General features: G+C 31.9%; 4 protein-coding genes across 7 annotated transcripts in view; 3 read left to right on the top strand and 1 right to left on the bottom strand.

Annotated features, from left to right (window-relative positions):
• The first annotated feature begins 1,523 nt into the window (after positions 1-1,523).
• On the top strand, positions 1,524-10,306 carry LOC105145989 (hypothetical protein). Of its 3 annotated transcripts, XM_087410236.1 has the most exons (5): positions 1,543-1,737; positions 4,292-4,328; positions 4,761-4,826; positions 5,660-5,817; positions 6,091-10,306. In XM_087410236.1, exons 1-5 carry the CDS (start codon positions 1,678-1,680, stop codon positions 6,400-6,402), a joined length of 633 nt encoding a protein of 210 aa, XP_087266362.1. In that variant the 5' UTR covers positions 1,543-1,677; the 3' UTR covers positions 6,403-10,306. The 3 variants fall into 3 exon arrangements, with proteins under 3 accessions (XP_011054240.1, XP_011054238.1, XP_087266362.1); XM_011055938.2 differs by lacking the exon at positions 4,292-4,328 and having other exon boundaries at positions 1,524-1,737; positions 6,094-10,306; XM_011055936.2 differs by lacking the exon at positions 4,292-4,328 and having other exon boundaries at positions 1,524-1,737.
• A 543-nt stretch (positions 10,307-10,849) lies between these two features.
• Positions 10,850-18,253, top strand: LOC105145988 (sodium-coupled monocarboxylate transporter 1). Of its 2 annotated transcripts, none has more exons than XM_011055935.2 (13): positions 10,850-11,817; positions 13,361-13,520; positions 13,809-13,874; positions 14,169-14,288; positions 14,516-14,670; positions 14,858-14,998; positions 15,066-15,174; positions 15,637-15,746; positions 15,991-16,174; positions 16,291-16,377; positions 16,708-16,889; positions 16,985-17,171; positions 17,249-18,253. In XM_011055935.2, the coding sequence occupies exons 1-13, from the start codon at positions 11,624-11,626 to the stop codon at positions 17,315-17,317; spliced, it is 1,764 nt and encodes a 587-aa protein (XP_011054237.1). In that variant the 5' UTR covers positions 10,850-11,623; the 3' UTR covers positions 17,318-18,253. The 2 variants fall into 2 exon arrangements, with proteins under 2 accessions (XP_011054237.1, XP_087266337.1); XM_087410211.1 differs by having other exon boundaries at positions 10,857-10,998.
• Positions 16,411-20,309, bottom strand: Rcd-1 (Required for cell differentiation 1). Its single transcript, XM_011055932.2, has 4 exons — positions 19,957-20,309; positions 19,459-19,834; positions 18,598-18,992; positions 16,411-18,525 (listed from the first exon to the last, which is right to left on the bottom strand). Exons 2-4 carry the CDS (start codon positions 19,783-19,785, stop codon positions 18,321-18,323), a joined length of 927 nt encoding a protein of 308 aa, XP_011054234.1. The 5' UTR covers positions 19,786-19,834; positions 19,957-20,309; the 3' UTR covers positions 16,411-18,320.
• A 4,494-nt stretch (positions 20,310-24,803) lies between these two features.
• LOC147910951 (uncharacterized) overlaps positions 24,804-27,663 on the top strand; it is a 204,891-nt gene continuing 202,031 nt past the window's right edge. The window contains exons 1-2 of the mRNA XM_087409568.1: positions 24,804-25,279; positions 26,574-27,663. The exon at positions 26,574-27,663 is cut by the window's right edge and continues 112 nt beyond it. The gene's annotated coding sequence lies outside the window, so the exon portion shown is untranslated. The remainder of the gene's footprint in view (positions 25,280-26,573) is intronic.

Genomic DNA, 27,663 nt, shown 5'->3' with positions numbered 1-27,663 from the left:
CTTTGATTACAAGAATTTTTTCTATTTATAAATTTGTCTGTTTATTGCAATTTTTGATATCATCGTGACTGTCACTATTGAAAGTATGTTACTCACTTTGAAAAAATAATCCTCTAAGCAAACATCACGCAAACGTCACGCAATCAAAAAATATAAAACATGACAAGAACGACAGACCGCAAGTAATTTATAAAACATAGTCCATGATGTGACAATAAAACGAGGTTGTCGGTGGGTAGGCGAAAGTATCTCCGCTGTTGCACGACATCGGAGGCCATTTTGATGCATCCAACCGCGTTCGCATATGCGTTAACACAGGTGTTTGAAGAGTACAGGTGATGCCACTTCACAAGTACTGACGCATCTCTCGATGAAATCGGACGTAACCAATGGACGTAAACCAACGAAACGAAACACATTTTTATTAAAAAAAAATCCTCGATTCGACCTAAATTAACCCACTGTACATTCAAACTATACGAATTGCTAATGAACTTCTGCATTCCTTTGTGAGTTCTTCAAAATCATCAGATAGTTGTACATTTTTCGACTAGCAATTACATTAAATACAATTTGTATACAATAAATTAGATTAAAGAAGTTATTTTTCTTTTGTAGCGATTACTGGAATTATTGTAATTTTAATATATTTTTAAAAAGTACACGAGGATATGTAAAGTCTAAATTACTAAACCGAATCATATATTCGAAAGTTACAATTATTCAAAGTTACAATTTACAATAAGATATTCAACAATTTTATATCAATTTTAGTACCCAATTTTAGTATATCAAAATATAACTATATTTTGATAATTCAATAAAATTATTTTCAGATCAGTATCTAAATAAATTTTTTAATATCTTGTTAGTAAAAAGCTATTCTTTCCGTGTGCATGAACTCGAACTACATTATGTCTCTCATTGGTTGTCTTTATATACTAAGATGTTTAAAAATTGCAGATTTCATCACATATGTATATTACTATCAGTATTACTTCATTCGCTAAAGAATGACGTATCACTAAGAATGTAATTAAATTATCGTAAGTCTTTCTGTTTGGAATTGTAATAGATTTTATAATTGTATCGTCTAACGGACTTTTTGACCAATTCTTTTACATTAAAATAACAATAAACAAATTTTACATTAAAATAACAACATTCTTAGTGTCCTATTACTTGTATGTATACTTTAGAAAATAATATTTACAAATCAAATATGTAACAGATGTCTCTTCATATCAATGCTTTTAGCGCCACGATGGAGCCTCGTCGAGGTATATTTTTCGAGTGCCGTTAAGGATCATCATGAGCGTCGACTATGGAGAGAGTCACGATTGTGTCCTAGATCCATGATTCGAGATAAAGAGAGAGAGAGAGAGACAGAAAAAGAAAAAAAGCAAAAAGGACAATTAGAAAAAAAGAAAGAACATCAAACCGGTTGGCGAATTCGATTAAATCCGCTGTGTATTAGCCGATATTGCTTCGATTAAGTGTTATTGGAGGTGATCATAAACAGCATGACATTGATAGTGTCAGTTATCGTTGTTCTATCCGTCTTGGCTAATGTCTTGCTAGCCGACCTCGATCCTCGAGGTACCAGGTGTGGCGAGATACTTTGCAACATTTCGCAGTATTGCAGCCCCTTCGATCTGCATTGCAAACCATGTGCAGATGCATGTAACGCCACGAGTCACAATTATCAGCCAGACGAGTGCAAGAAAGACTGTCAATGTGAGTAGTAAACAAGTTTTTATGTTAAAGATTAAAACCTAGAAAATACAATGATTATTCGACAGTTAGAAAATGAAAATTTTTAAACTTTCAAGCTGGATCTTTAAATAATTCAGTGTAAATTTATATATTTTATTCATACCTACATCGAGAAAAATGATTTTGCTATGAACGCAAAAGGATTGCATTTAACTGTCAAATTTGTTTGTTGTTTATAGCAAATAAATTTGCTATGTATTTGACAAATATTTTCCATTTGTTGAAAATAATTTTTGTAATGAATACAAAAAAGAACAAATATTTGTAAGACCTGCAAATAATGCAATAATTTGCCCTATATTTGCAACTGGAATTTGCCATTATGACAGGATTAGCGTTCATAGTAAATTTTTTCTCTCCGTATAATCGTGCAAATTTTGTGCCGAATTTAATTTTCAATTTTGAAACGCAATCCTAATAATTAGAGTAACAATAATATCATAAATTAAATTGACAAGCAATTTAATAGAATATTGATGCTCACAGTTATTTTACAATTAGAAGGATATTCATAAATTGGATATTCATAATAAGCATTTTAAAAGTAGATAATTTTTGTACTGTTATACGATGATTATCTTTTAACTGTTAAAGCGCATCGTTTAAAATCATAATTAAATTCATTGCGTGATTTCAGTCAGTCGATTATGAAATTCGCTTTAAATATTCTCTTACGAAAAAATACACCGAATTAGGCGTTAGCGGTTCAAAATGAGACTTAAATTGAGCGTTAACCAAATAAACCTTCATCTTGAAGATTAACACTTAATTTGAGTGTTATTTCGGACCGCCAATGCCTAGTTCGATGTATTTTTTCGCAAGGGTTAAAATATATAAAATATAAAAAATATAAAAAATATAATCTTTTTTACAATTAGCTTAAAAATACTTTTGACAAAATATTAGAATTTGCGCATATCGGTATGAAAGTGTTTAAATTTTAGTCACCGAAAAAAATAACGTTCTATATTTTGCGAATTTGAATTTACTTGTACGACTTTGACTTATATTATTATTCAGCATTTATCAAGTATCGCGGTGCGATGTCCTGATTTCTCGTTTTCACGCGAGCATACGGGAAACCGGATAGCAAGTAGGTACGGTGCCATCGTTCACCTCTGCCGAGCGCGGCGAGCAAGCAAACCAAACCCGGGTTCTCGGGTCCGTTGACTTTGCACCTGACTGTTCCTACCGACTTCCCACACGCGAACGCGGTCGATGAGTCACCTAGCTTCTTTTCTTCCTCCCTCTGTCCTCTCCGCCGTCCTTTTTCTTTCAGCCTCCTCGGGCCCTCCCTATCCTCCTCTTCGTCATTTTTTTTTCCTTCCATTCCTGCTTGGTATTCAACATCGGTTCCGTAATAGGGAAGGGGAGATGTATTTCATGCTCCGACAGGTAGGAGAAACCGCGGCTTCGCTCCTTCTTGGGACGCGCGAAGAATGAAATTCTCTGCCTTTATATCAAAGGATGCTCTTTTGCTTGACGGGGAGAAGGAAAGAGGAAGGGGGATTTGATTTGACGTGTGTAGCTGGTTCGTACGAAATTATCCGTGTAGAGTTCTGTCGGGCCCGCGTCTGGTTCCCCATTGAGAGACCCCGTTATGGTGTCCGGTTACGTTATGTCGGTAAACTCAGTTCGGACTTATGTACGATTTCTATGTTGGGGGAGAACTTGTTGACTCTGTGTGTTGGGTAATGAATGTAAAAATGTTCAATGAAATAAGAACTGGGGAAGACGTGCGGTTCTTTTCACGTCTAGGATATTCAAGAAATTTGTAAAATGATGAATGAAGATTGTTCTAAATTGTAACATTTGTGGGACATTCTAATAAATCATTTTTCAAAATTGCGACATCATAATTAATGATCCAAATAGTATGGCATACCACATAATGTTTTATCTTTGATAACTGATATTATTCTGAACAATTAAATATCTCAGAGTATTCTTTTCTTTAAAATTTCTTTGCAAATTTTATCCAACGCCATCGCGACTAAGTGCTCGCGAATCGATCCATGTAAACTCATCGTCCCAGGTCTAGGTTCGTTTCTCTTTTGGAACGGGGTCATCTTGCATTTATAGTCGGGATAAGGCGTAATCGCACTCTCACATGCTGCAAGCACCGTAGGTCGGAATTGTTTGTACTATTAGTTGCTATCGCGACCGACTCTCCAGCCTTACGCAAGCGCGCGAGAACTTTTTGAGAGGTGTACGATTGATTTGAATAAGAAGAATATTAGAGAACATTAGAGAACAGAAGATAAATGTTGAAGTATGCTAGTAGCAGACAGATCGATTGCGCGTTAAGCCGAATTAATTTTATAGAAACTTTTTTTTAATTTGTTCGGAAGGATCATACAGGGAAAAACTCTGACGGAAAATAAAAATAAATGCTTAAGTATGTCATAAATCAATAAAACTGATCTCTAAAATTTATTTATATATTAGATATTTTAATTATAATTATATATTTTTGACGCCAATTTTTAATAACCTTTTACCTTTCTTATTTTAGAGCTGTATCTTTGAACAAACTATTAATAAAGATTGTAGTATGTATTAATATTATATTAATATTATTAAAATTTATTAAATTTATTATTATTAAATTATTGCAGTAGTATTTAACATAATATACACCATATTTAACTGTTATTCTTAAAACTGTAATTGATTCGACTTTAATTATATGTGAGCACACACATAAAACCAAGTTTCCCTCTCACATATTTAGTGCATGATAATATAATGGAAAAACAGTTATAGTTGGAGAAATCTTCGAGTTTTGTAGCGTCGCTATTAATTTGTTTTTCGTAACGCTTTCTAAATAAATATTTGATAATCTCAACAAGAAATGTTAATAAAACATTTATTTAATGTTGAAATATCTCGAGCACATTTTAGATAAGTTTACCCGATAAATACAGTACGAATGCGCGAAATATAATACTATACTAATTATTGGTCGCTCCTTCTAATTTCAGTTTATCTACATGATCAGCGCTATATTCAACGCATGGATCAATCAAGACAATACGATGATCTCAGAGGTGAGTGAGTTCAAGTGCAAATAAAATATGCACATAATTTTATTGCGAAGTACCGCACGTCTTGAGAGAAGTCAAACCAGTCGGAGATTTCAACGACGCAAATCTCGCACAAGCGTCACTCGGCTTATAATTCTTGCGCGAGTACCGCTTAATACACGGTCGCGAAGACCGGTAATTTGTTGTTGCAAATCTTGTAGCTATTTTTATTACAGAAGTATAAATTTTCATGTACATTTATATCAAGGTATATTTACATTATATAAATACTTTTTCAAGTGGTTTCAGAATACTCAGGAAATTTCAATATTTTATCTTGTATTGCCTTATATAATTCGCGATTAGAAAAAAGTAATTGTAAGCAATTTATAACATATTTGTTTTAATGTTTCACATTAATGTTGACTCTTCCTTTCTAATATAAGAGAATATATATTTTACTTAAAGGAACATAATGCGCAACTTTCACTTTTGAAGGTTTAACGAGAACAGATATTAGATATGCTTATGCGTACCTTTTTTAAAATCAGCGATGTATTACGGAGCATAATAAACGATTATCACATAAATAATTAGTCCTCAGTTTCTTTCAAATTTAATTATTTACATTTTATTTGTTAATGTGTGTGAAATTAAATTGCGCAAAAATTTTTAATGATTATATTATCTAAAAAATAATCCTTTTCTGAAAAAAAAACGTCATTATTAATATTTCTTATAACAATTCCTATAATTAATGTGAGAATTGATTTCGAAAATAAATCGAATATGTCACACTAACTATTTCAATAATCCTCAGAAAATTTTTATATTAGTCGTAAAATTTTCTTTTATAGAGGAGATCGAGAGGCTTAAATATAGGTTCGTGATCACAACGATTTTGACCTGTTTCTCACTGCTCGGAATGTTGTACCTGCTGGCAAGGACCTTAAAACGGTGGAAAAGGATTCAAGAGTCTTTACAAACTATATTTCGAAGAAATATGAAAGTGAAGGTGAGAATCCACAAGAATAGATTTTTTCAAAAAGCTTTTTCTTCATTATTATTACGACAGATTTTTTATAACTTAAAACGTGCGTGCAAAAATAAAATAAAATTTATCAACATAACAAATACAATTAAAAATTTAGTTCCCTACGCGAAAATGATAAAAGATTCTTATATTTTCTTATTTTTTTAAACCGCAAGCGACTATTACGACAAATTTAATGATTTTTTACGTGATAGTTGCGAGTACTGTAACGTCTTAATTACGTTGTTGCTTCAGCAGGCTAATAAGAACAAAGTGCAAGATGACGTCGAGGCAGCGACGAATAAGCAAAATAGTCTCAAGTTGACTATACCAAGCATAAGTGCCACGGTGGAGCAAGAATCCAAGATCGAGAATAATAACAGTAATAGTAATAGTAGTAGTAATAGTAATGGGAATAATACTACACCGAACACCACGAGCACTCCTCTCTCACGACGGCACGCTAGCGAGGATACTACTCTCGATTATGCTTACGATAATCCGGCGATGACACCGAGCCCAGACTCCGCGCAACTTAAGACAAAGGCTCGCGAGAGTTCGTTTTAAGATTATGGGCATTTAAGATAAGAATATATGTACGCAGAATTATTCTCGACTTTACTCGACAAAATATAAATCTTGAGGTACTTAAGCTTGAAAAAGAAAAACATTCAGATAAATATTTACTAGTTCTAAAAATACATTTTGAAGTTCCACTTGTCCGAATAGGAACACCTTTTATGGCAATAATTGCTTAATTGTGAAAAAGTAAACAAGATATACATATATTTACCCAGAATATTGAGGAAAAGATTTCTTTATCGGAAACTTCGATAATTCTGGTTTAAATGGACAGGAAAATGAAAAAGAGGATGTGGCGAAGCGTATAGGCGTAAAATGTGACGTGGCTATTGTCTGTCTTGTTCTATGAACACATCGAGATATAAGATTTTTCGCGTTTTTACAATTTTTCAAGCTACATTGTTAATACATATTGGAATGTATGAGTGATTACTCAATGAGAAATCACTCAATGCATCATTTTGTCTTTTTTAAATGCTCTCGCAATTTTACGTACGTTGAACAGTTTTTAAGAATGATATTCATAGTCAATAGTTCTATGAATGACCACAGTGTCATAGAGAGTAATCATATTTCTACATAATTATTTTTTATTCCTGATAATCCCTGAATCATTAAACGCCAAGTCATAAAACATGTGATTTCTTGATATTTTCGATGACTTGGAGAAATGATCTGTTGGTGCATGGCTCATTTTCGACACTTTGATGGAAGAAGTATTTGAAAAATAACGTTTACATAGCTTTTACATCGAGACTATAAATGTCGTCTTAATAGATCATTTGTACAGTTATAATATAGTAACGTAAGTTTTGGAGTGACTCGTGAATGCGTGTCACGCCTCCGCGAACCATGCGGCTGTGTGACTTAATTAAATAGTTATTAACGCGACATGCTCGCGAGATGTAGACGCGCGCGGTGCAATCTTCTCGACTTTATCTTCTTGATCTTAAATCTGCTGGTGAAACACTTGGTTCCGTGAAATTACTGTACTAATACCTTCGTCTGTTAGATAAGAGTGTCCCTAAAGTTATTCTTTTGCTAGTTCTTCAAATAAACTTTTAAGTTTGTTTTATAGTTATCTTCTATTGGTAAAGATTTTATGCATTGATATTTACTGTGATATTTATTGTGACTAAAAAATTAATTCAATTTACAAATGAAATTAATGAATGATTAATAAAAAAATTCAATATTTCTTACGAAATTTTTTCATATTTTTTCACGATTAGTTTACAATCGCTAAAATTATATCAATAGTCCGAATTAAAGATTGACGATTGGAGAGCGCATAAATTTCTATTGCATTATTATTTGCAGCGCGTGTCCATTTAGAATTTTAATAATAGATACATAATAAATATTTTAAGAAATCGCATCCTTATCAGCCATTCCGTCCATGAAAGGCCTTCCGAGCAAACGTGTTGCGTATAAGGTCGCGCACATTGCATAGGTCAGTGACGTTGCACGCGAGAACGAAGGGAAATCGATAACGATTTTATTGCGAACCGCGGTGAGCTAAAACACAATGCATTCTTGTGAAATTCCGCGGCAATGTAAATTCAAATAACAGCCAATCTTGTAAAAATTAAAAAAAATGTTTACATATACAAATACAATTTGCTCAAAGCAGATGTGCTCAATAATCACTTACTTCCCAAAGAATGTTTTATTTTTATCGATTGGGAGAAAGTGTTAATGCTCAATTTTAATGAGTATTTTAATGAGTAGAAAATTGCTCAAACTTGTAAATTGTCATTAATAATTAATAACGTTTTAAATAAATTTTGCTTTAAATTAATTTATATTTTAAATTAAATTTTAATTTATCAACCAATGAATATAGAAATGAATATAGAAATTAATTTAAAAAGGAGTTCCAAGTTTACTTATTTTTTCCGAATCTCTTCTAGAGAATAATAAAGATTTATTACAGAGAAAAAAATTAAATAAATAATTTTTTATAAAATTTCTAATTATATTTCATATACTTATCGATTAATTTCATAATCAAAGATTAAGAGATTTAAAAAATGACTATTTCAACAATCAAATGAAAGAATTTACATGGATATATGTATTAATGTAGAATACTTCATCTTCGTCTTGCAACAACTACTGACCTTAGATTTAATCATTTATACATGATTCACTATTCTTAGCGATTAGTCAAATAATACTAACGACACATTATAACGCACTTTTCATTTCATTTTTATTTAAATGATCCCCTTTGAGGGTGGATCAGCGTCTTCCAGAAACGAAGATATTAACTTTGCCCAGGTGCAGCTTGTAGCATTAAGTTTTCAAGTTGATAATTAACTGTATATACATATAGCAAATATTTTACTCTTATTTAATCTGTTTTGCTAATGCCTTTAAATATATAGACATAGAAACGTAAACGAAAATCAGAAAAAAATCAGAAAAATTAGACAGCTTGATCAGCTCGATACAAGCAAGATTTTTTTCAACTTTCCTTTTAACGTACTTAAGAGAATACTTAAGAGAATTGTACATAATTTTAATAATTTAACGTTTTATTTTAAAAATCAATTTAATTTTTGTATTAACAATTGAGAGATTCAGTATTATGAATAATGATGGTAACATTACTTAAACAATCGATCAATTTATCACTTCTAATCTTTCTGATTTTTCAGCTTCAGAAAGTATCACAAAACTATAATTCGGTATTATCTTAACTTTAAAATATTGAATCTTTTTCGCGTGATAATAATATAGAATATATTGTGACGTTACTTTAGACGAATGTATTGTGTGTATGAATTAATTATTCTAAACCTATATTAGTGTGTTCCATATTGATTAGATTACGTACTTACTCTTATATAAATATCTGTATGACTTGAAGCGTGCCTTTATCAACGCAATGTAAGATGAATACAATTAAAACAATAGATTATTATGGCGTGCCTTTTCGACGAATTTTTTCGATGTTGAAACATTTTTGTGATATACAGAAATTTATTTGTGTAATATGGATACAATAAAGAGACGAAGTCTCTTATATATATCAATATACATATCGTGCATATTCTATAAGTATATATGTACATATATAAAGTATATATTAACTCAATAAATCTCAAATTAATCATAAATAAATTAACGACGAGCAATAAATATATTTTATTTATATAATATATTAAATATTTTATAAATATATATATTTTTTAATAATATTAATATTTTTTGTTTTTATAGAAATAATGACTACAATTTAAAATATTACACGAAACTCATATTGGAGTTATATACTTTACGTATGTACATCAGAAGTGCCGATTTTTTAGAAAGATATTGTTATATAAGTATATTGTTGTGTAAGAATCGACAGACAGTTTAAATATAATCATTTGATTCATCCACTACGTTGCATCACTATAAAATATAAAGAAATTTCAATGCGCGATTTGATTATTGCGATATTAAGCAATCGTCAAAAAGACAATTTATAATAATAATTTTTGTGTAATGTTATCTATAATAGTAGTAAAGTATTTGTAAGGTATTTGTGCGTCATGAATATCAGTCATTATGGGAAGTCATTATGGGAATATCGACGCAATATACATTCCATTCTACATTTTCTCGAAATACACACATGTTACCGATACCGAAGTATAATTGTATCCTGAGTGGATATCGGATATTTTACTATTGTTACCTTATCGCTCTTAAAAATAATGGAGAGTGAACGCTTTTTTTTACTATATTTACTTGTAACGCTGCAATTCTTCGTGAGCATTTATTTGGCTCTAATAAGCTCAAAGAAATACGATAAAATGTTTCTGATGTTGAGCAACAGCAACTTTGTTTTTTGTATAAATAAAAATTTAGATATACTGATGAATATATACAGAAATATTATTTCGCTTCCAGCATTTCCACTGTATCCTTTTATTCCGTTATTTCAAAATACTTTGTAGTAAAAGATAGTTTTCTAAATATCATTTAACTGATTAACATAATCATATAAAATCTTCTAACAGATAATCTAATTAAATACTTTGAATTTATAGCTATGTGCATCAATAATAAACATTATTCTCATACTTTCTAAAAGTTTTAGAATAAATTTTACATTCTTAAAGAATAAAAATTGAGTCTTTTTCAAGACTAATTCGATATTTATTCTTTAACGTGTGAGATTCTACTCCAAAAAATTTAGAAAGTATATTACTATAAAAGATGAAAACCATTTTGTCTGAAACATTCGTGAATTTAAAAGATTTCTTTCTATTCTCCTTTCAATCAATAAAGAAGTTGAGAATTGAAAGGATTAATCGGACGAAAATACAAGTGAGACCGGAAGGTGATCTTCAAAAAGTCCATCGGCTGTTACATATGCTCATATAAGTACCATTACGGAAGGCGGTAGTCGAGGGCGATATGGAGCAACGGAGCGGCGGAGAATCCGCAATTATTCAATCGTGGCCCGTGAAGCTGTATTTGACGCGTCGTTCTTTCACCGTCACAGACATTTCGTAGAGCGTGCAGAAGAAGCGGCATATCCGTAATCTCGTCGCCGCGTCGTCGCACAATCTCGAAATCACGGTAATCGCGCGAGATCAAAGGGATCAAAACGACGGCTTTCGTAAAAATATCGGGTTTGACTTCAGTCTCATCGATTGTGATTTTTCTAATTCATTTTTCGCTTCCATATGATTTTGAAGAATTTGACGAGCACGTCGAACTTTCTAACTTTACAGCAATTATTAAAACAGTTTATAAAAACGTGATAGTTTCGTGAACATTTGTGTAACTATATAAAATGTATGATGAAGTGAACAGATTTAGAATAAATATCATCTATCTCTAACGTGCTCCTTAGAGTTAAATATTTAATCCATGTGAATAGATTGATTTTCATATAAAATTTCGCAGTCTCTCTCTCTCTCTCTCTCTCTCTCTCTCTCTTATAATTTTAAAAATATCAAACTTAAATGTGGATCTAACACCACTTGCCAGATTTCTGTAGGATGTTGGAGAACTCGCACGCGACGGGAAATACCACTAATTTTCCAATTTGCAAATTTCTACAAATGCACTCAGTATATTGAGTTACTGAATACTGAATATCGAAAGAGTATCGTAATGGTGATATCAAAATCCAAAATTTATCGACTATAAAATATCTGGTTAGAACAATTTTTGCTCGACGAAAGGAACCTGCGGTACAATGGATACGTCGGATAACCGGCGAACATTTGATTTGGTCGATTCGATCGTATTCATCGGGTTGCTGGGCGTCTCTGCCCTCGTAGGCGTCTATCAGTATTATGCGTCCAGGAAAAAGGCGGACGCCGTGGGAGAATACCTTGTAGGCGGCCAAAAGATGTCTATATTTCCGATAAGCATGTCATTGATAGCAAGGTAAAGATTTAGTCCTTTTTTTATTTCTTTTTCTCAAGTTTTAGTTAAAATCTTGTACCGCGTAGCATCGAAAAAGTAATTAAAAACATATGTTCTCTGAGACTTTAAATATCTTTTAATAATCTAAACTTTAAAATATCTTTTAATGCTTTGAGAAAAATATATGAAAATATTTTTATTTAGGAGGTTCATACATCCAAAAAGATTAAAAAGATGCCTCTATTTTTATAATTTCTTTTTGCAGAAACTATTAATTTTACTCACAAAGGATTTTGATCAATGTCTTACATATATATTAGTATACTTTTTAAAACTTTCAGAGTGAATTTCATTCTAAATAATGAAATCTTATTTAGAAAAATTAATTGAATCATTCTTTTCCAAGAATTGATTCAATTTTATTCTTTAGAGTGAGATTCCCCTCTAAAGAATATAACGAGTTAAGTGTTACATAAAATTTTTAATAAAAAATATTAACAAATAGTATCATCACAACTGTTAGCACTAATAGTGATACAAATAATCATCATAGATTTCATATTGATCTGAAACAAAATACCCAACAAATTCTTAAAAAAATATATTAATAAATTTAATCTTTGTCGTAGCCGATTTTATACATTTTCAATTTTAAAAATGTATAAAATGAAAATGGCGAACTTCTAAATTTGAAAGGTAAACTATTATTACTATGGGTAAGTTCGACACCAATAATTATGCTTGTGCTATTTGTTAATGTTTCTAATTAAAAATTTTATGTATCTTTTATTAATATTACTGTTTTAAGTAAAATTAATAGTTTTTTTCTTTTTGAATGTATGTCTGGTCTTAATCTATCTAACTTTATATAAGCTTAATGAATATGAGAGCATTAAGATATTGATAGAAAAACTGTTCTGTGTGAAAATATACATATAGGACATATAAGATGATGAGATAAGATTCATTTCAATTGGCCGTCAAGGTTCGCTAGTTCAGATTCTAAATATTAATAGCCCACGTGTCAGAATAATCCGGATAAGAATTCGTTTTAAGAGCACCCTATATTAGTCAGAAGCCATTAATGTTTTATTGACGGCAACTGCTATTTGCAAATTGCTTTACTTTTGATTTAAACATGTTCTTTACTAAAATTGTAAAATTGTGAATTAATTTTTATGAATTTTTAGAATTAAGATACATAATTTTCATTTTTATGAATTAAGATACATAATTTTCATTTTACAACATATAATGTATATAAATTAAAATTATATATGTATATTATATTTAATTAAATTATATATGTACATTATATTAACACTTTAATCATTCATAATCATCGATAATCGCAAAATGCAATTTTTTAATGAGACAAAACTATTCTTTGTCTCTCCTGCATATTTACTTTTAATTCACAAAATTATGTTCGCTGTTAACAACATTAAATTGAGTGATTGTCCATTTGCTAGAAATAAATTGAAAATTAGTGACGTTTAAATTTGCATTGTCTAAATGCTGTATGATTACGAGTAATTCTAAGGACAGCCCCTTAAAATTGTAGCTACGTGTCGGGCATAGCAATGTTGGGATTGCCGGCCGAAATGTACGTTTACGGCACGCAATTATGGTGTGCCGTGATCGGGGATAGTTTTGTATCCCTCACAATGGCGACCGTGTATCTGCCGGTTTTCTACGGACTCCGAATTACGTCTTCTTATGAGGTACGTAAATAATTTTATATGGAAAGAATGAATTTGCTGAAGTAAAGCAGCTAAAAAATAAAGTAATTAAAATTTAGCTACATATCGATCTGAAAAATAATTTTTTGTTAGACTTTTAAAATATAATAATTATGTAGGACGTTCAAGCATAATGGTGCAAAAAAGTTTTAACATTCTAACAATAAGTTTGAACGTCTTACATAAATTATTTTGACATAATACTTTAACAAAATCATTTTTTCTATGTATAACAAGGAACTTTAACAACTAGCAATTCTTTTTTTACAGTATTTAGAGTTAAGATTCAATCGAGTGGTCAGACTCATGGGATCTTTTATCTTCCTCATCAAAATGGTAAGTTTATTTCTATTATATATATGTAAATAAATTTAAACTAATAAAATAAGTTGTGCCCAGAATTTATTTCCTTGTTTGAACATAAATGTTCTTGCCAATCTCTTCTTAAAATTGGTATATACATATATATATATATATGTATATGTATATAACTACTAAATCTTTCTTATTATGCAATATTCGGCATGCAATATATCTTTACATATTCCTCGAAGATTCCTCGAAGTGTTGAACTCGATACGCGCCGATCTTGCAAGCAATTTAACACGCTGAACAATTTTGCGCTTGCAGCTGCTTTACATACCGATGGTGATATACGTACCGGCGCTAGCCTTCAATCAGGCGACCGGAATGGATCTATATACGATCGCATTACTAGTCTGTGCCGTGTGTATCTTTTACACGACTTTGGTAAGAATATAATTCGTAGATCTGAGAGTTGATTTCATGCAGAGATGTTTATTTTATTTTGTAACGCAATCGATAAAAATTATCCTCTATCCTCAACGTTAAATGTGAGATAAAAATATACTTACATTAGTCCATAATAAGCGTTAAAGAAATAGAATAGTATATTATTACTTACAATAAAATTCAAGATAATCAGTAATAATAAAATACGTGATTTTGCACTTTAGGGTGGCTTGAAGGCAGTCGTCTGGACGGACACTATTCAGACGGCGATGATGTTCGGTGCCGTCATCACTGTTGTTATACTTGGCACCGTCAGAGCCGGTGGCATAGCGGAGGTGTGGAAAAGAAATGTCGACTCCGGGAGGATTGAGTTCTTCAAGTACTAGCAGCAATTTCTTCATACATTTTTATTATAATTAATTTAATTTATCGTTATCGTATACCTTAGATAATTGTTTCTATTATAATTCACGCAATACTTATTTCATATTTTTATACTCAATCTATGAAGTTATTCTATCGAGCAATAAATAATATCTATTTCATCCTTTTCCTACTTTAATCAGCATGAATCTGGATCCTACGGTAAGGCACACTTTCTGGGGCGTGGTGGTTGGCAATTATTTGAATTGGCTGGCCACGTGCTCGGTGAACCAAGCGATGGTGCAGCGATGCCTAGCGATGCCAAACTTGAAGAAGTCCAATGTGTGAGTCCGAGAAATGCATCATAATGCACGACAGCGCATGTGTCACTTATTTAATCTCCTTTTCTAGGGCGATTATAATAATGGCCGTAGGCATAGTCAGCATTGTCTCGTTATGTTGCTACACAGGAATTGTCATTTACGCGGCTTTTTATGACTGCGACCCAGTTACGACAAAGGTAAAATAATCTCGATGTGAAGTAACCCGAGTCGAAATTTTGATCCTACTTTGAACCTTTCAGGATTGAAGTTTTAGGACATATATAGATTCTAGAGATTTACAATTAGGACGTATATAGACTCTATAGATTTAAAATAATTTCCAATCTAATGAATTGAGCCCTTATATTGAGCCTGTAAATGGAATTTCCTATTTTTAGATTCAAAAGAAGTTTTCTAAATAGAAGCTGTAGATTAAGTAATATTAAAAGAGGTGTACTATTTGATTGTTTAAGTATCAAAATAAATTTATATAAGGTTTAATTGAGGTTGAAAGAGACTGAAAGTAGGATTAAAATTTTGACTCTCTCTTTCTCTATCTCTCTCTTTCTCGGGAATTTACATAATCAACGTAGATGATTTTATGCGAAATCTTAGATTAAACGCTTCGGCGTTATATACTAATGAAAATTGTATTTTAGCAAATACGAAAGCCTGATCAGCTGTTACCATATTTTGTGATGGAATTATCAGAGGCGATACCAGGTTTACCGGGATTATTTGTTTCTGGTGTATTCAGCGCGGCGTTGAGGTATTATAGAATTTAGATGTTCTGATTTTTTAGATTAAAATGTATTTGAAAATGATTTTCTCAATTAAAATATACAGGATCAATATATCTCTCATTTTTTTGTGGATATAAATTTTTTGCTAAATTTTAAATTATTTAATATAATACCAAGATGAAAGGGATCTCACTTGTATAACTTACTCTATATACCGCTCTTCCGTTCATCTTTCCTTTTTGGCTATGTAAAACACTCGTTGATCTTTAGCACAATGTCGACGGGATTAAATTCCATGTCTGGCGTAATCTATGAAGACATGATCAAGCCGTGTCTCCGTAAGCCGATCTCTAACGTTGGCGCGAGTCGTATAATGAAAGCCATAGTTGTGATAATAGGAGTCATTTGCGTGAGTCTCGTATTCATGGTGGAAAAACTGAGTGGTTTGATTCAGGTAAGAAATAAACGTAATCGTACACGAACGTTCGGTAACGAGATACCGGATCATTTGCGTAAATTAATTCTCGATTAATCTGTGCGAATAAAGAGTGTGTTGAGTGATCTTTTCAGGCTGGTAAAAGTTTATCAGGAATAACTGCCGGGCCCTTACTTGGAATGTTCACATTGGGCATGCTGTTCCCAATGGCCAATTCTATGGTAAGAGGATTATTGTAGAGAAATCGACAGAAATACATTGTTTTTAGGTTTATTTCATTAATAGGACATCAACGTTCTATATGCGTATTGTATCACTTATATCTAAACAATATCCATATTGTCTTCTAATACTTTATTTCGAAGATATGTTTATTTATATAAATTTAAATCTTAATGTAATATCAGGATAATCGCAGAATTTTCGATGGTTAATTTCAATGACAGATTTACAACATAAGTGAATCGTGGAATTTATTAAAATTAAACCGATCTTAAGAAATCCTGCATTCGCTATGGGATCATCCCAACTTAATTTTTTTATTCGAATAGGGAGCACTCGTCGGTGCGGTGGTTAGTCTGAACTTAGTCGCTTGGATCTCGTTCGGCACACAAGCAGCGATCTCTGACGGATCAATTTATTTCCCGGTAAAACCGGTATCGGTACATGGATGCACCGAATCGTTGAGGAGCACAGCTGGAAACCTCACGACAATCGTCGAGACCGCTGTCAGGTACATTTATTAAATCGTTCTCATATATAAAAACCGCGTAATGACGCTTCCCATATATCATATCGTATTAAAAACATCTTAATTTTTTTCTTCAGGGAACAGCCTTTCTTCCTGTACAGAATGTCTTATCTCTGGTACACGTGGGTGGGTTTTCTAATTACAATTCTAGTGGGCCTGCTGGTCTCGTGGTTTACGGGCCCGTCTAAGTACAGTCGTGCGGATAAGAAATTATTTACACCCATTATACACGGTTTTCTACGTTCGAGAGATCCTCAAAAAGTGGTGAGTATAATTTCACGATCCTCAATCGTGGAAGAAATCTTATCACGTTATTTTTCTTTTTTCCTTTCTTTTTATAGAATGAGACTGAGCTCAAAATGACAAACGATATGAACGATATAACGATGCAAACTTCTTCAAAATGTTAGCCATTATTCCTATTTTAATTCAATTGCAGTTGAGCTAGGCAAAATGTATATAATCGTATATGTCAAATTTGTATTCATATATTCGACTTAGTCCCAATATCTCATAAAATTATATTATAAGTTACGACTCGTAATCGTTTGACGACATAGATGATGCCATTGTATTACGCGTAATGATTTAAACATAGTGTATCACCATCGATCAATCACAATATATAGGGGACTAACTTCAATTTCGTTATGCATGCATAAATTAATTCTATGTAAATCATTCTCTCAGGCAGTGATTCAAAGATGTTGATTCGGTTTTATATGCTATGTATTGTATATCGCCTATTTCACGAAATTTAATTAGGCCAACGTAATGTACAAAGAGAAGAATGTTAATCTAATATTTGCATGTTTACTTGTATATTGAAGAATAATTTTTGCGTAATCAAATACCGACTTATGACATAAGATTTTTAGGCAATGGATAACGCATCTATGTTGTAAAATCTACCAAAATATTCGGCGTCTAAGCGTAAATATAATGATTAATATAAATTAAGTCGATTTACCTTTATAGATAATCACACTTGCATATTTTATATATAATTATATATTATACATACATTAATATGTATCTAGCACTAAAACCTCCTACACCATAATATCTTGTTCATACAAAACATTTTTGATTTATATAAAAAGGCTACTAATCGGTAGTTTTCAAGTTTGAATGAATGAAATCGAACCGATTATAATTGGTAGATTTCGCTGCAAGCGTCTATACATATTTACAATGATTATAACGTACTTGATTTGCCAATCTGACGATATACTTATTACTAATTTTCACAGCACAATTCATATTTATATTGTATGTAACAATACAGATAGCAATCTAGTATGATGTACCATTTCATAAAAATGGATATAGAACGGATAGAAGCATTTTAAAGTCTTTATATGATATTTTCCTATACCAAATATCATATGATCGTCAAAAAAAGAGGATACTTTAAGATGTAAGCGGCGACATACCAATCGTCCTCGGATCTTGTTGACCTGGCTGAGTTGGTGGACCTGGCTGTTGCGGACCGGCCTCCAGATTCTTAAGAAGCAAGTTCAACCAATGCTTAGTTGAGGCATCTTCTTGTAAACATGTCGCAAATGTGTTATCTCTCAGCTGATCTGGTAAGCACTGCCTTAGAGCTAACAGTGCTCTGTAAAATTAATCGTCGTTAAAATTTTTCGGGATTTCTAAGAATGTATCGCGCATATATTCTGATACTCACCTTGGATTATCAGAGAGTCTCAAGTAACACCGTACTACATGTTTAAGCAATCGTGCGGAAGGATCTTTGGCTAAGGATAAAACCATTTTTCCTAATATCATGGCAACATGACTGAATCTGTCGTAAGTCTGACAGATATAGGAGAGGCCACTGTCATCTAACAGTATCTTCTGTAATATAAATGTCGCCACAGTCTTACTTAATTCCGAGCCGCTTTCCATAATCCGCAAACAAAGTGGGATAATCTCGGTAGTGAGAAGAAAGGTGATCACTTCTTGCTCATCGGTTTTGACCAGTGCACCAATCACGCCAAGGCTTGTCAAGCGAAGGTATTCAAATGGGCGTGTCTTGCTTACGGTATGCAGAAACGGATACAAGAACAATGGAACATGTGCCTGAAATCAAACATATGTGATATTTTATAAATATATACTTTTAGTTGTATATATATAGTACAACTCTGTTTATCGTTGTCCTAGGAAAAGACAGTTCCGATAATCGAATGATTCTGATAATAAAGTTTTAACTAATTCTTCTCTCTGTCAGTATTTATTTCCTATAATAGAAATTGACGTTCAAAAAACTGGAGTTAAGCAGTTGAGTTCTATTATCCGAAGTCACAGCACTACAGCGCCTTAGTTCAGATAATAGATTAACTATGAATTCGGATATTTGAATCTGAGCATGAACTTGTTTATACAAGTGGCAGATAAACGGAGTTCTACTGTACATACATTTGTTAAATAAAATTCTTCTCTTTATTCATAAAATAACAGATACAGCCAGTATAATAATAATAATTATAGGAGAGAATTTTATCTCCAGCTATTTAAAACTGTAAATCATATAGAATAATCCTACCTGTAAAAATACAGATCTTGTTTCTGGATGGCTGGCTACGCATTGCAGCAGTGCCAAGGCATTACAAACCCGATTACTCTGATAAGCGGTAAGAGTCGCAGGGTTGATTGCCGGATAAATGTTAATGATCTCCTGAAGGAGAGAAGCTGTAGTGCCAAACGAGTGCCACAACATAGGTGCTAGATCGGGCACTACCTCACGCTTCTTACTCAACTCCAGAAGAGCATTCTCCCTTGTCTCTGGATTCGATAACTCGATTATCCATGTGTATACCTTCTCACGATCGACAGTGGATTGCAGGGCGGCTGGGCTCTGCTGAGTGCTCATGTCGTAACCCTGGCTGTTGTTTCGATTCGTAGCACTGATATATCGCGATCTGCACAACCGTTCATAATTATAAGCGAGTTTTTTAATTTATCAATCGATCAATTATGCTGTATGCGCAAGAGCAGAGTTGCATTTGCGCATAATGCAATTAGAAATTTAAAAAAAACTTGCCTTATATCCACGATCAATCTCCTTGTTTTACGTTCACTTATTATGTATCCAAGCTTGGAATTCTAACCTCTCTTTCTACATAGATCGAGACACATTCGCACGTATAGAGTTCGATTAATATGCACGATTTTTCGTAGCGTCTTCGTGTGCTTCTTGTATAGGATTAGCCAATCCTCAATGCATCGTGATGCTCACTAAGCCTGATGAAACTCAGTATAATCTCGCCAAATTTCCAGAGTCGGCAGCAGCATGTCGGAAGTACGTTTTCTATATTTCTCCCAACTCCGAACTCGCCGCACAGTGCGACATCTGAACATAACCTCCTTTCGCGGGTAACGACCTAACGACTGATGCGGGAGACGCGGGTTCGCTATTGTCCTGTACCTACACTAATGTAATATACTTTAAAAGTCGCAATACATTGCTATATGTATGTACATGAAGCTATTTAAGACCGTAGTCCGATTCATGATGACACGCTCATAATATTTGTCTTTGTTTAACATTTGACAAACAACAAGGATAAAATGATTTATAAGCGTTGCAGCACGTGAATCGGACCGCGATCCAGCTGCCCTATTGAATAAGAATATCAACCTATCAGAAATTGTGTATTCCACAATATATGATTTCTGATAGATTGAAATTCTTATTCTCTATTCTGTTCTCTGTTCCTTTTATTATATGCGGAGCCCCTAATTCTTAATGACAGTCGATATCGTTACAGTGTCATTGCACAGATATTTTAGCTGTGTTCCAAAATTTACTGCCAGTAGTGGAAATCTATAGTGCACGTAACGTAAACTATAGATTTTCAATATGCTAGTAAATTTTGGAATATAGCCTTTATATGATGAAAAAGCTGCTAATGATATCGACGTTATCGTTAAAAATTACAGGATAGGGCCCCAGAAGATATATTGCAAGCATTTGAACAATGAAAGGTCAAAATGTGGAACTCAATGTCAAAATGTTGTCACGTTATTTGGCAGAAAATAAATATTAGGTATTTTATCGATAAAAGGTTCATATTATATTTCCCCTCACTTTGGCAGCTTTATGTCTATCAGTCTGTAGCGTTTATTATTCTGACTGGAGCAGCATTGGAGTGCATTTCAATTCAAGTATAATCCATATAGGATGTCTTCCATTTAGTGATACAGTCGACAAAATATCGTTCCATCTTTCTTGGTTACTCATGGAATACATAGAAAGATGGAATAATATTTGTGTGTCAATTTGTGTGAAGGCATTTATGATGTATCATTTTATTGTTGTTCACCGAATAAGAAGGATACATCATGCAACATATCATGCGTGGAATGAAACGTATCCATGTTATCGCTAACAGCATTTATATAAATAATTATTTTTAATTTCTTAACATTTAGATCGGAAACTCTCTTCGCCCTCTTTTTAAATAGAATTAAATAGAAACTTTCATCAATCACGAATCAGCCAAATCTCGATCAGTATTATATCCATTAATCTCAATAATCGAAATTTGGTAAAATGTATAATTGTTATCTGCAGTGACATATTTATCAACGGAAAGTATTGCGCGCATCAATTGTTCAGCAAAATAATTTAATTGACATTTGATAAGTTAGATATGGAATTATTCCATACAAAAGATTATATTGTTATTAGTTTGAAAAGAGATAATTAGTTATACTTATGATTAATCAGTTATACTTATTGGTATAACTATAATGTTAATTAATTTAATGTGCATTGATATCAAAATAAATCGTTACTGATTAAAAAGTAACTTTTAGTAATTATTTTGGAGTACATGAAATGCTTTGATGTACATAAAATGCAAGCGTGAAGGTCACTTTGAATTTTACTTTTCAAGATTTTGAATTAATTATTCAGATGTCACCCATTCTGCAAATATAGAACTCTATTTCTCTTTGTAACTATATTATATTTTTTTCAATTTGGTTTCAGCACAGTATGCAAAAGAATAAAGTTCGTTATTATTCGTTATATTCACTTTGTTATTAATTAAATGCATATTTAATGAACTTTCTCGTTTATATATGTTACTCAACGCTAATATAAACAGTACTTTTCTATATTCACAAAGTAAGTTGATCTCAATCGTTTATATTATCTGCAGTAGCAAAAAACAGTTTTAAATTACAAGGCTGATTTAAAAAATAAGAGAAGGAATATATGTTTTTTTTTAGTAAATAAAAAGACAGATAGAGGAAAAAATTTTTTTGTATTTACAAAAATTGCAGTAATAAGACTATTAAATGCATATATATATTTATACTTAACTGTAATGCAATGTAACTGTACGTGCAATTCTTTAATTAAAATTAATATATTATAGTTTGTTTTTTTAATTATTAATATAGAAAGAAAAGTTTAAACTTTTATTATGTATATTTATGTTATAAAAAAGAATTTCTAAAATTGTGCAATAACTGTTGTTCGTTAATCTGATATATCATTTAAGTTATCTTGTAAAAAATTAGATTAAATTGAATAATAACGAAAACATGCATGAGAAAGATGTAATTGCTCTGTAATGAAAACTAATTATAAAATGGACATCAGGCTTTTTTGTAATAATAAAAAGTTATTAATAAGTTAGTTATTTTCAGAAAATTTGTAATAACGTTTTCATTATACTGAAAATCTTTATACGTGTATAATTAACAATTTAAGTTTAAAGTTAAATGTAAATAAAGAAAAGTATTATAAAAAGGCCAATTGTTTTGCTGTACTCGGGAAAATATTTAGTAGATATTGTTTTTTAAAGTTTTTTTTGAGGCGAGGAATTTTAATTAACAATGTTAGTTAAAATTACGTCATATAATGACGAACGCATAAAAAATAAAATTTTTTAATCGGGAAAGTGCGTGACGTCAGTCATTCGCAAATGAGTTGCTAATTATAAGTACATAGGTTTTTCTGTGGCTGAACTAGTGTACTTTTGGAACTTAAAGTGAGACAGGTATATGTTTGATATTTGTTGAAAATGAAAAAGAGAGTGCTGGTGCAGTCTAGTGCAGGAACAGACCACATATATCGATGATGTAATGTACACATGGATATTAAAAATATGAAATATTTTATAAAAATGCTGTATTTAATAGCAAAAATATTAACGGAAAGTTTTCGTATACTTGAAACAAATCGGTTTTCTCCTAGTGACTTACATATATAGCTGATTCGAACATGTTTGTACAAGCGCACGAAACTTTCAGTTGTCTGATATTTTTGCTATTAATCTTTGAGTGGGTAGGTAGATGGCCACAACTCATATTTTAGTTTTCTTTAAAATTATCCTGGAAGATGAAAATAAAAAATATTGAGATATCCAGAAGTCTGAAAGTTCATTATTTTTATATACTTCTATCTCATAAGGATATAACTAAATGTAAATTTATATATTTAATTATAATATAATATAATATAATATTATTAAAATTTATTATTATAATTATAAAATTAAAATTTTTGAGGTGTTCTGAGTGTGTATTCCCTTTATACCAACTCTTTAAACTTACAGATATTCCAAGATTAGAAATAGCAAATTAAGATAGTCTATATTTTAAATGTCAAAATATGATGTAACATACTGTGATCATATCTTTGATACAGATTTGTGGCATGGCGATTTGTATCAAATTCTGCTAATGATTGTGACTTCACGCGTTTTCCTGATTTCAACTTGCGAGTAGTCATACCTATTTTTTTTTTTCATAAATAATCATCTGATGTGTTTTTATATCCCAATTAAAATCACTATTATTGATAATATATTGTATATTGATTATTTTCCGGTTTATTTAGAAACATTATGGATTTAATCATTTCTAAAAAAAAGTAAGTAGAAATAAAATAAATTAAACAAAATAAGCACGTAGCGAAATAAGTGTTAAGTAGTTTATTATAAAAGTATTAAAAAATAAAGATATTAATTAATATAATTAAATACGCACGCCGCGAATGTACATCACTCACTTTTTGTTAATATATAATATAATATAAAATAGATTTTAATTAATATAATTAATTAAAATCCATATAATATAGATTTTAATTAATGTAATTAAATATGAACCACTTTTTGCATATTTTTAACAATGGAATATTTAAGGATTCGTAAAGAGTAATTTATTAGAAAGAGTTAATTAAAGAAGAAAGAAGATATGTTAAAGAAAAGAGAAAATTATATTTATTTTATAACAATTCATACTTTCTTGCCGCTGGGGTATAAAACATATGATTGTGCCAGGCTGTTATTGAGTTAAACTCGATTTTTATGTGTTTCTTTTAAACTAACAATATCGAATTTCTCGTCTCAAAAATTATAAGAAACGATGTCTTTTCTTAAGCACAGTAAAAACAAGCCTTTTCATAACGTCCCTCTTTTAAACCTTCAAAGAGATTATATAACATGTATGTCGCACGTGACTGTTTCAAAATGTATATTACAAAATATTATATTACACTGAAAGAAAAATATACCAAATTTTAATAAATATTTGTTTGACGTGCCAGTTGACTATTGATTAAATATTAATATGCATATTTACTTGATTTAACTATAATATTATATTTTTTTATTTAGCAAATATTTATTTTCCATAAATAAATGTTATATTAATACTATCCAAACAATTATTTATTGAGATTCAGTATATATATATATATATATATTTCTCTCAACGGAGAGATATTATTTAAATAAAATTTTCAGGTAGGGATTAAATTGGAAACTGTGAGGTTTGTTGCAACTCAACGTGCAGATAAAAATTGCAAAATTTATCGTTATGTTTACGCATAATCAATTAGTATATTTTTCCTTCTATTGCCTTTTCGATATATAGGTGTACATATTCATATTAAATTTGTATACATTTATATGAGATTTGACAAAGTTTAAATTTGTTATCAGTCGGCACACACGCGATACGCGGACTCGATGCGTCGTCTGGCGCGTCTAAGCACGCGCGTGCGATTCCATGTTTCAGGTTTCAGTATCGCTCGGTCTCTCGTCGGAGCGTGTCGCGGTATAACCTGTGCGGATCGACCGAGAGAAAGAGACGGTGGGAATTCGTTGCGTCGTGTTTCACGAAAATCGCTTTTCACGATTTCCGTATTCTCGGAATTGTGTGCAGCACGGTTTGCGAAGAATTTTGCACGTTCATCATCAATACTATCGGTGCAGACGATAAATGGGATACCTCCCGAATAATCGGATAATCATGTATGCATCGTTGTGACATGCGATATTCGTTGATTAATGATCAGCGTCGGTCGTATGCCAGAAACTTGATTCACAGCCGGATCTTTTTACGTAACTTTCTATCACTTTGATCATTGCAACGTTTCTCATTTAGAGGTGCTGTTCATTTAATGCTGCAAATTCTTCATTGAGGAAAAAAGAATTTTACGAATTGACCAATGAAAGAATATTTCGAAGCATTTGCTTTGCACGTTAAATGGATCTCATTTTACAGCGAGTGCAAAAAGTATTCGTATAGGAAAAAAATATATACAATTTGTAGAAAATAGATACATTAATTAACATTTTATATATATATATATATATATATATATATATACAATGAATATATATTATGATGCCTAATATAAACAAAAGAGCTGCGTGTATTTCTGATTTTAAGACGATTCATAGTCTGTTTCTAAGACCATCTTAAGTAAGCTTTTAAAATGCTAATAGAAGCTTATGATTGGTTTATGGTTTAGATACAGTCTTAAGACTGTATCTAAGATATTACGATTTCAAATGTAAGAATCGATTCTGAATTAATACCAGTCTTAGAATCTATATTTCTCGAATTTATACAAATACTTTTTGTGAATTCAAGTAAGTTGATGAACTCATTGAGTTGATAAATAAGTTTATTCGGTTTTTTAGGATGGGATAAAACACAATTTTTTTGAAACATAAAATAAATTTTAGTCATTTATAGAGCAATGTTTTAGCTTTAAGAATCTATTTTTTTAATTAGTACAATGTTTTTTTAAGAGTTATGTGCAACCAAAGTAAGAATATGATCCGTAAGTAATTCAGTAACAATAAATCGCAGGATTCAATTTTTAAAAACGAATTTTTAGGAAAAACTTTAAGCTTTCACGTTAGATAGTCAAAAATTTTTATTTTTTTTTTGAGCATGTAATAGGCCCATAAAGTGAAAAAAAAATTATTTCCATTTTTTTAGCTCGTAGTTTTTCATATGTAAAAATTATCAAATTTACATAAACTCAAAAAATATAGTGAACTTTTAAAAAGCAGAGATTTAACGCTTTAAAATTCTTTTTTAAATCTTTTGTCCATTTTGTCCATTCGTAACAAAAATATTGTATACACAATTTTGAACCAATAAAACCGAACGAACTTATTTAGCTTAATACGATTTTTCATTTTCATTTATTTTTAAGATAATATATTTTAATTATTACATATCTTTTCAGGTAAAATAATTTTGAGAAATATACAGTTTATTTAATTCTTTATTAATAGATTCCCAATTAATACTTACTTTTAAAAAATAAATTTTCTTTTAAATATTTTCTTTTTGCAAATACTTTTTGCAACTCACTGTATCTGTTATTATTTCTTACAGACTCGTTTCGGCCATCGGTACGTTTTTTTGTGCGCTATTCTACCGAAACAGTGCCAACGAATAGAATTGAATATTTTCATCACGATAACAGTTGTCAATCATAATGCTCGTATTGTCACGAAGAAGTACGGAGATCATTCCCTCTCTCATCGAACGACAATTTGAATTAATGGACACCTGCGACAGTTAATTATTCACGCGTTTAGTGGTCAATGTACCGGAATTGGCGCCAACTTCACGGCGAAACGCGGATCGTGCGCAGGCAGTTAGTCTCAGGGGCGCTGATCAACAAGTAGTTCGTACGCGCCGTGTTTGCGGACAAGACCGACAAGACGTCCTTGTGCAGAGGTGAATGATACGTGGCTCTTGTAATGGCTACAGTGTTTCAACCGAGATAATCGTTCTTCCTGTCTCTCGTTATCGGACAACAACATTCAACGAGACGTACCGTTCGGCGCGCGAGAGTGACATTAGATTTGTTTTCTGTGACTAAACTTGTATATATTTTTGGAATTTAAAGTGAGATAGATATATGTTTAACATTTAGCAAAGACGAGAGAGTACAGTCGAGTAATAAAATAAAAAACAGCCATTCTCGCAACTCGTACAGTCAGTGCTCCATCGCCGCTCATTTGTCGCATTCGAAACAAACGCGTAACGATGATCGCAACGCGACGTGACGCGCAGCAGTTTTCACAGCAGTGAATCGTCGGAACGTTGCAGCGGAGAGCTGCCGATCGATGTCGCGCGCGATCGGGCGATTCGATCGAGATAATCGAGTATAGTGGAAACTTTCGGAGAATCGCATTATTAGTGTAGTGGCCGTTACCGAATCCATCATGCCAAGGTACCTGTCGATTTCGTCCGAGAACGCGTTTCGTGGTCATCGCGCTCGTTCGTGGTGATCGATATCGGGTGGGTGATCAATAATCTCGGATCACGCACGGCGTCGCGCATGAGAACGGAGGCGGTAGTGAGGTGTGATCATTCGCGAAGATGTGAGCCGTTTTCGGGTGGTGTATCGGCGCGTCCGCGAGGCCGTCATAATCGCGGAGGCGGAGGGAGTGTGCGGGAGTGCTGCTGCTGGTAC

The sequence above is a fragment of the Acromyrmex echinatior genome, chromosome 1, assembly GCF_024713525.1.
Source record: "Acromyrmex echinatior isolate Ae372 chromosome 1, ASM2471352v2, whole genome shotgun sequence".
In the NCBI taxonomy this organism is placed as follows: Eukaryota; Metazoa; Arthropoda; class Insecta; order Hymenoptera; family Formicidae; genus Acromyrmex; species Acromyrmex echinatior.
This window is presented reverse-complemented; position numbering and strand designations above follow the sequence as displayed.

Bases quoted from the DNA above. Each gene is read 5' to 3' on its own strand.
- Rcd-1 (XM_011055932.2), bottom strand. From the start codon at position 19,785: ATGAGCACTCAGCAGAGCCCAGCCGCCCTGCAATCCACTGTCGATCGT. The intron at 18,993-19,458 runs GTAGGATTATTC...GTTTGATTTCAG, and splicing joins CAAGATCTGTATTTTTACAG to GCACATGTTCCATTGTTCTT. The intron at 18,526-18,597 runs GTGAGTATCAGA...TTAATTTTACAG, and splicing joins AGACTCTCTGATAATCCAAG to AGCACTGTTAGCTCTAAGGC.
- LOC105145988 (XM_011055935.2), top strand. From the start codon at position 11,624: ATGGATACGTCGGATAACCGGCGAACATTTGATTTGGTCGATTCGATC. The intron at 13,521-13,808 runs GTACGTAAATAA...CTTTTTTTACAG, and splicing joins GAATTACGTCTTCTTATGAG to TATTTAGAGTTAAGATTCAA. The intron at 16,175-16,290 runs GTAAGAAATAAA...TGATCTTTTCAG, and splicing joins AACTGAGTGGTTTGATTCAG to GCTGGTAAAAGTTTATCAGG.
- LOC105145989 (XM_011055936.2), top strand. From the start codon at position 1,524: ATGACATTGATAGTGTCAGTTATCGTTGTTCTATCCGTCTTGGCTAAT. The intron at 4,827-5,659 runs GTGAGTGAGTTC...TTTCTTTTATAG, and splicing joins ACAATACGATGATCTCAGAG to AGGAGATCGAGAGGCTTAAA. The intron at 5,818-6,090 runs GTGAGAATCCAC...TTGTTGCTTCAG, and splicing joins GAAGAAATATGAAAGTGAAG to CAGGCTAATAAGAACAAAGT.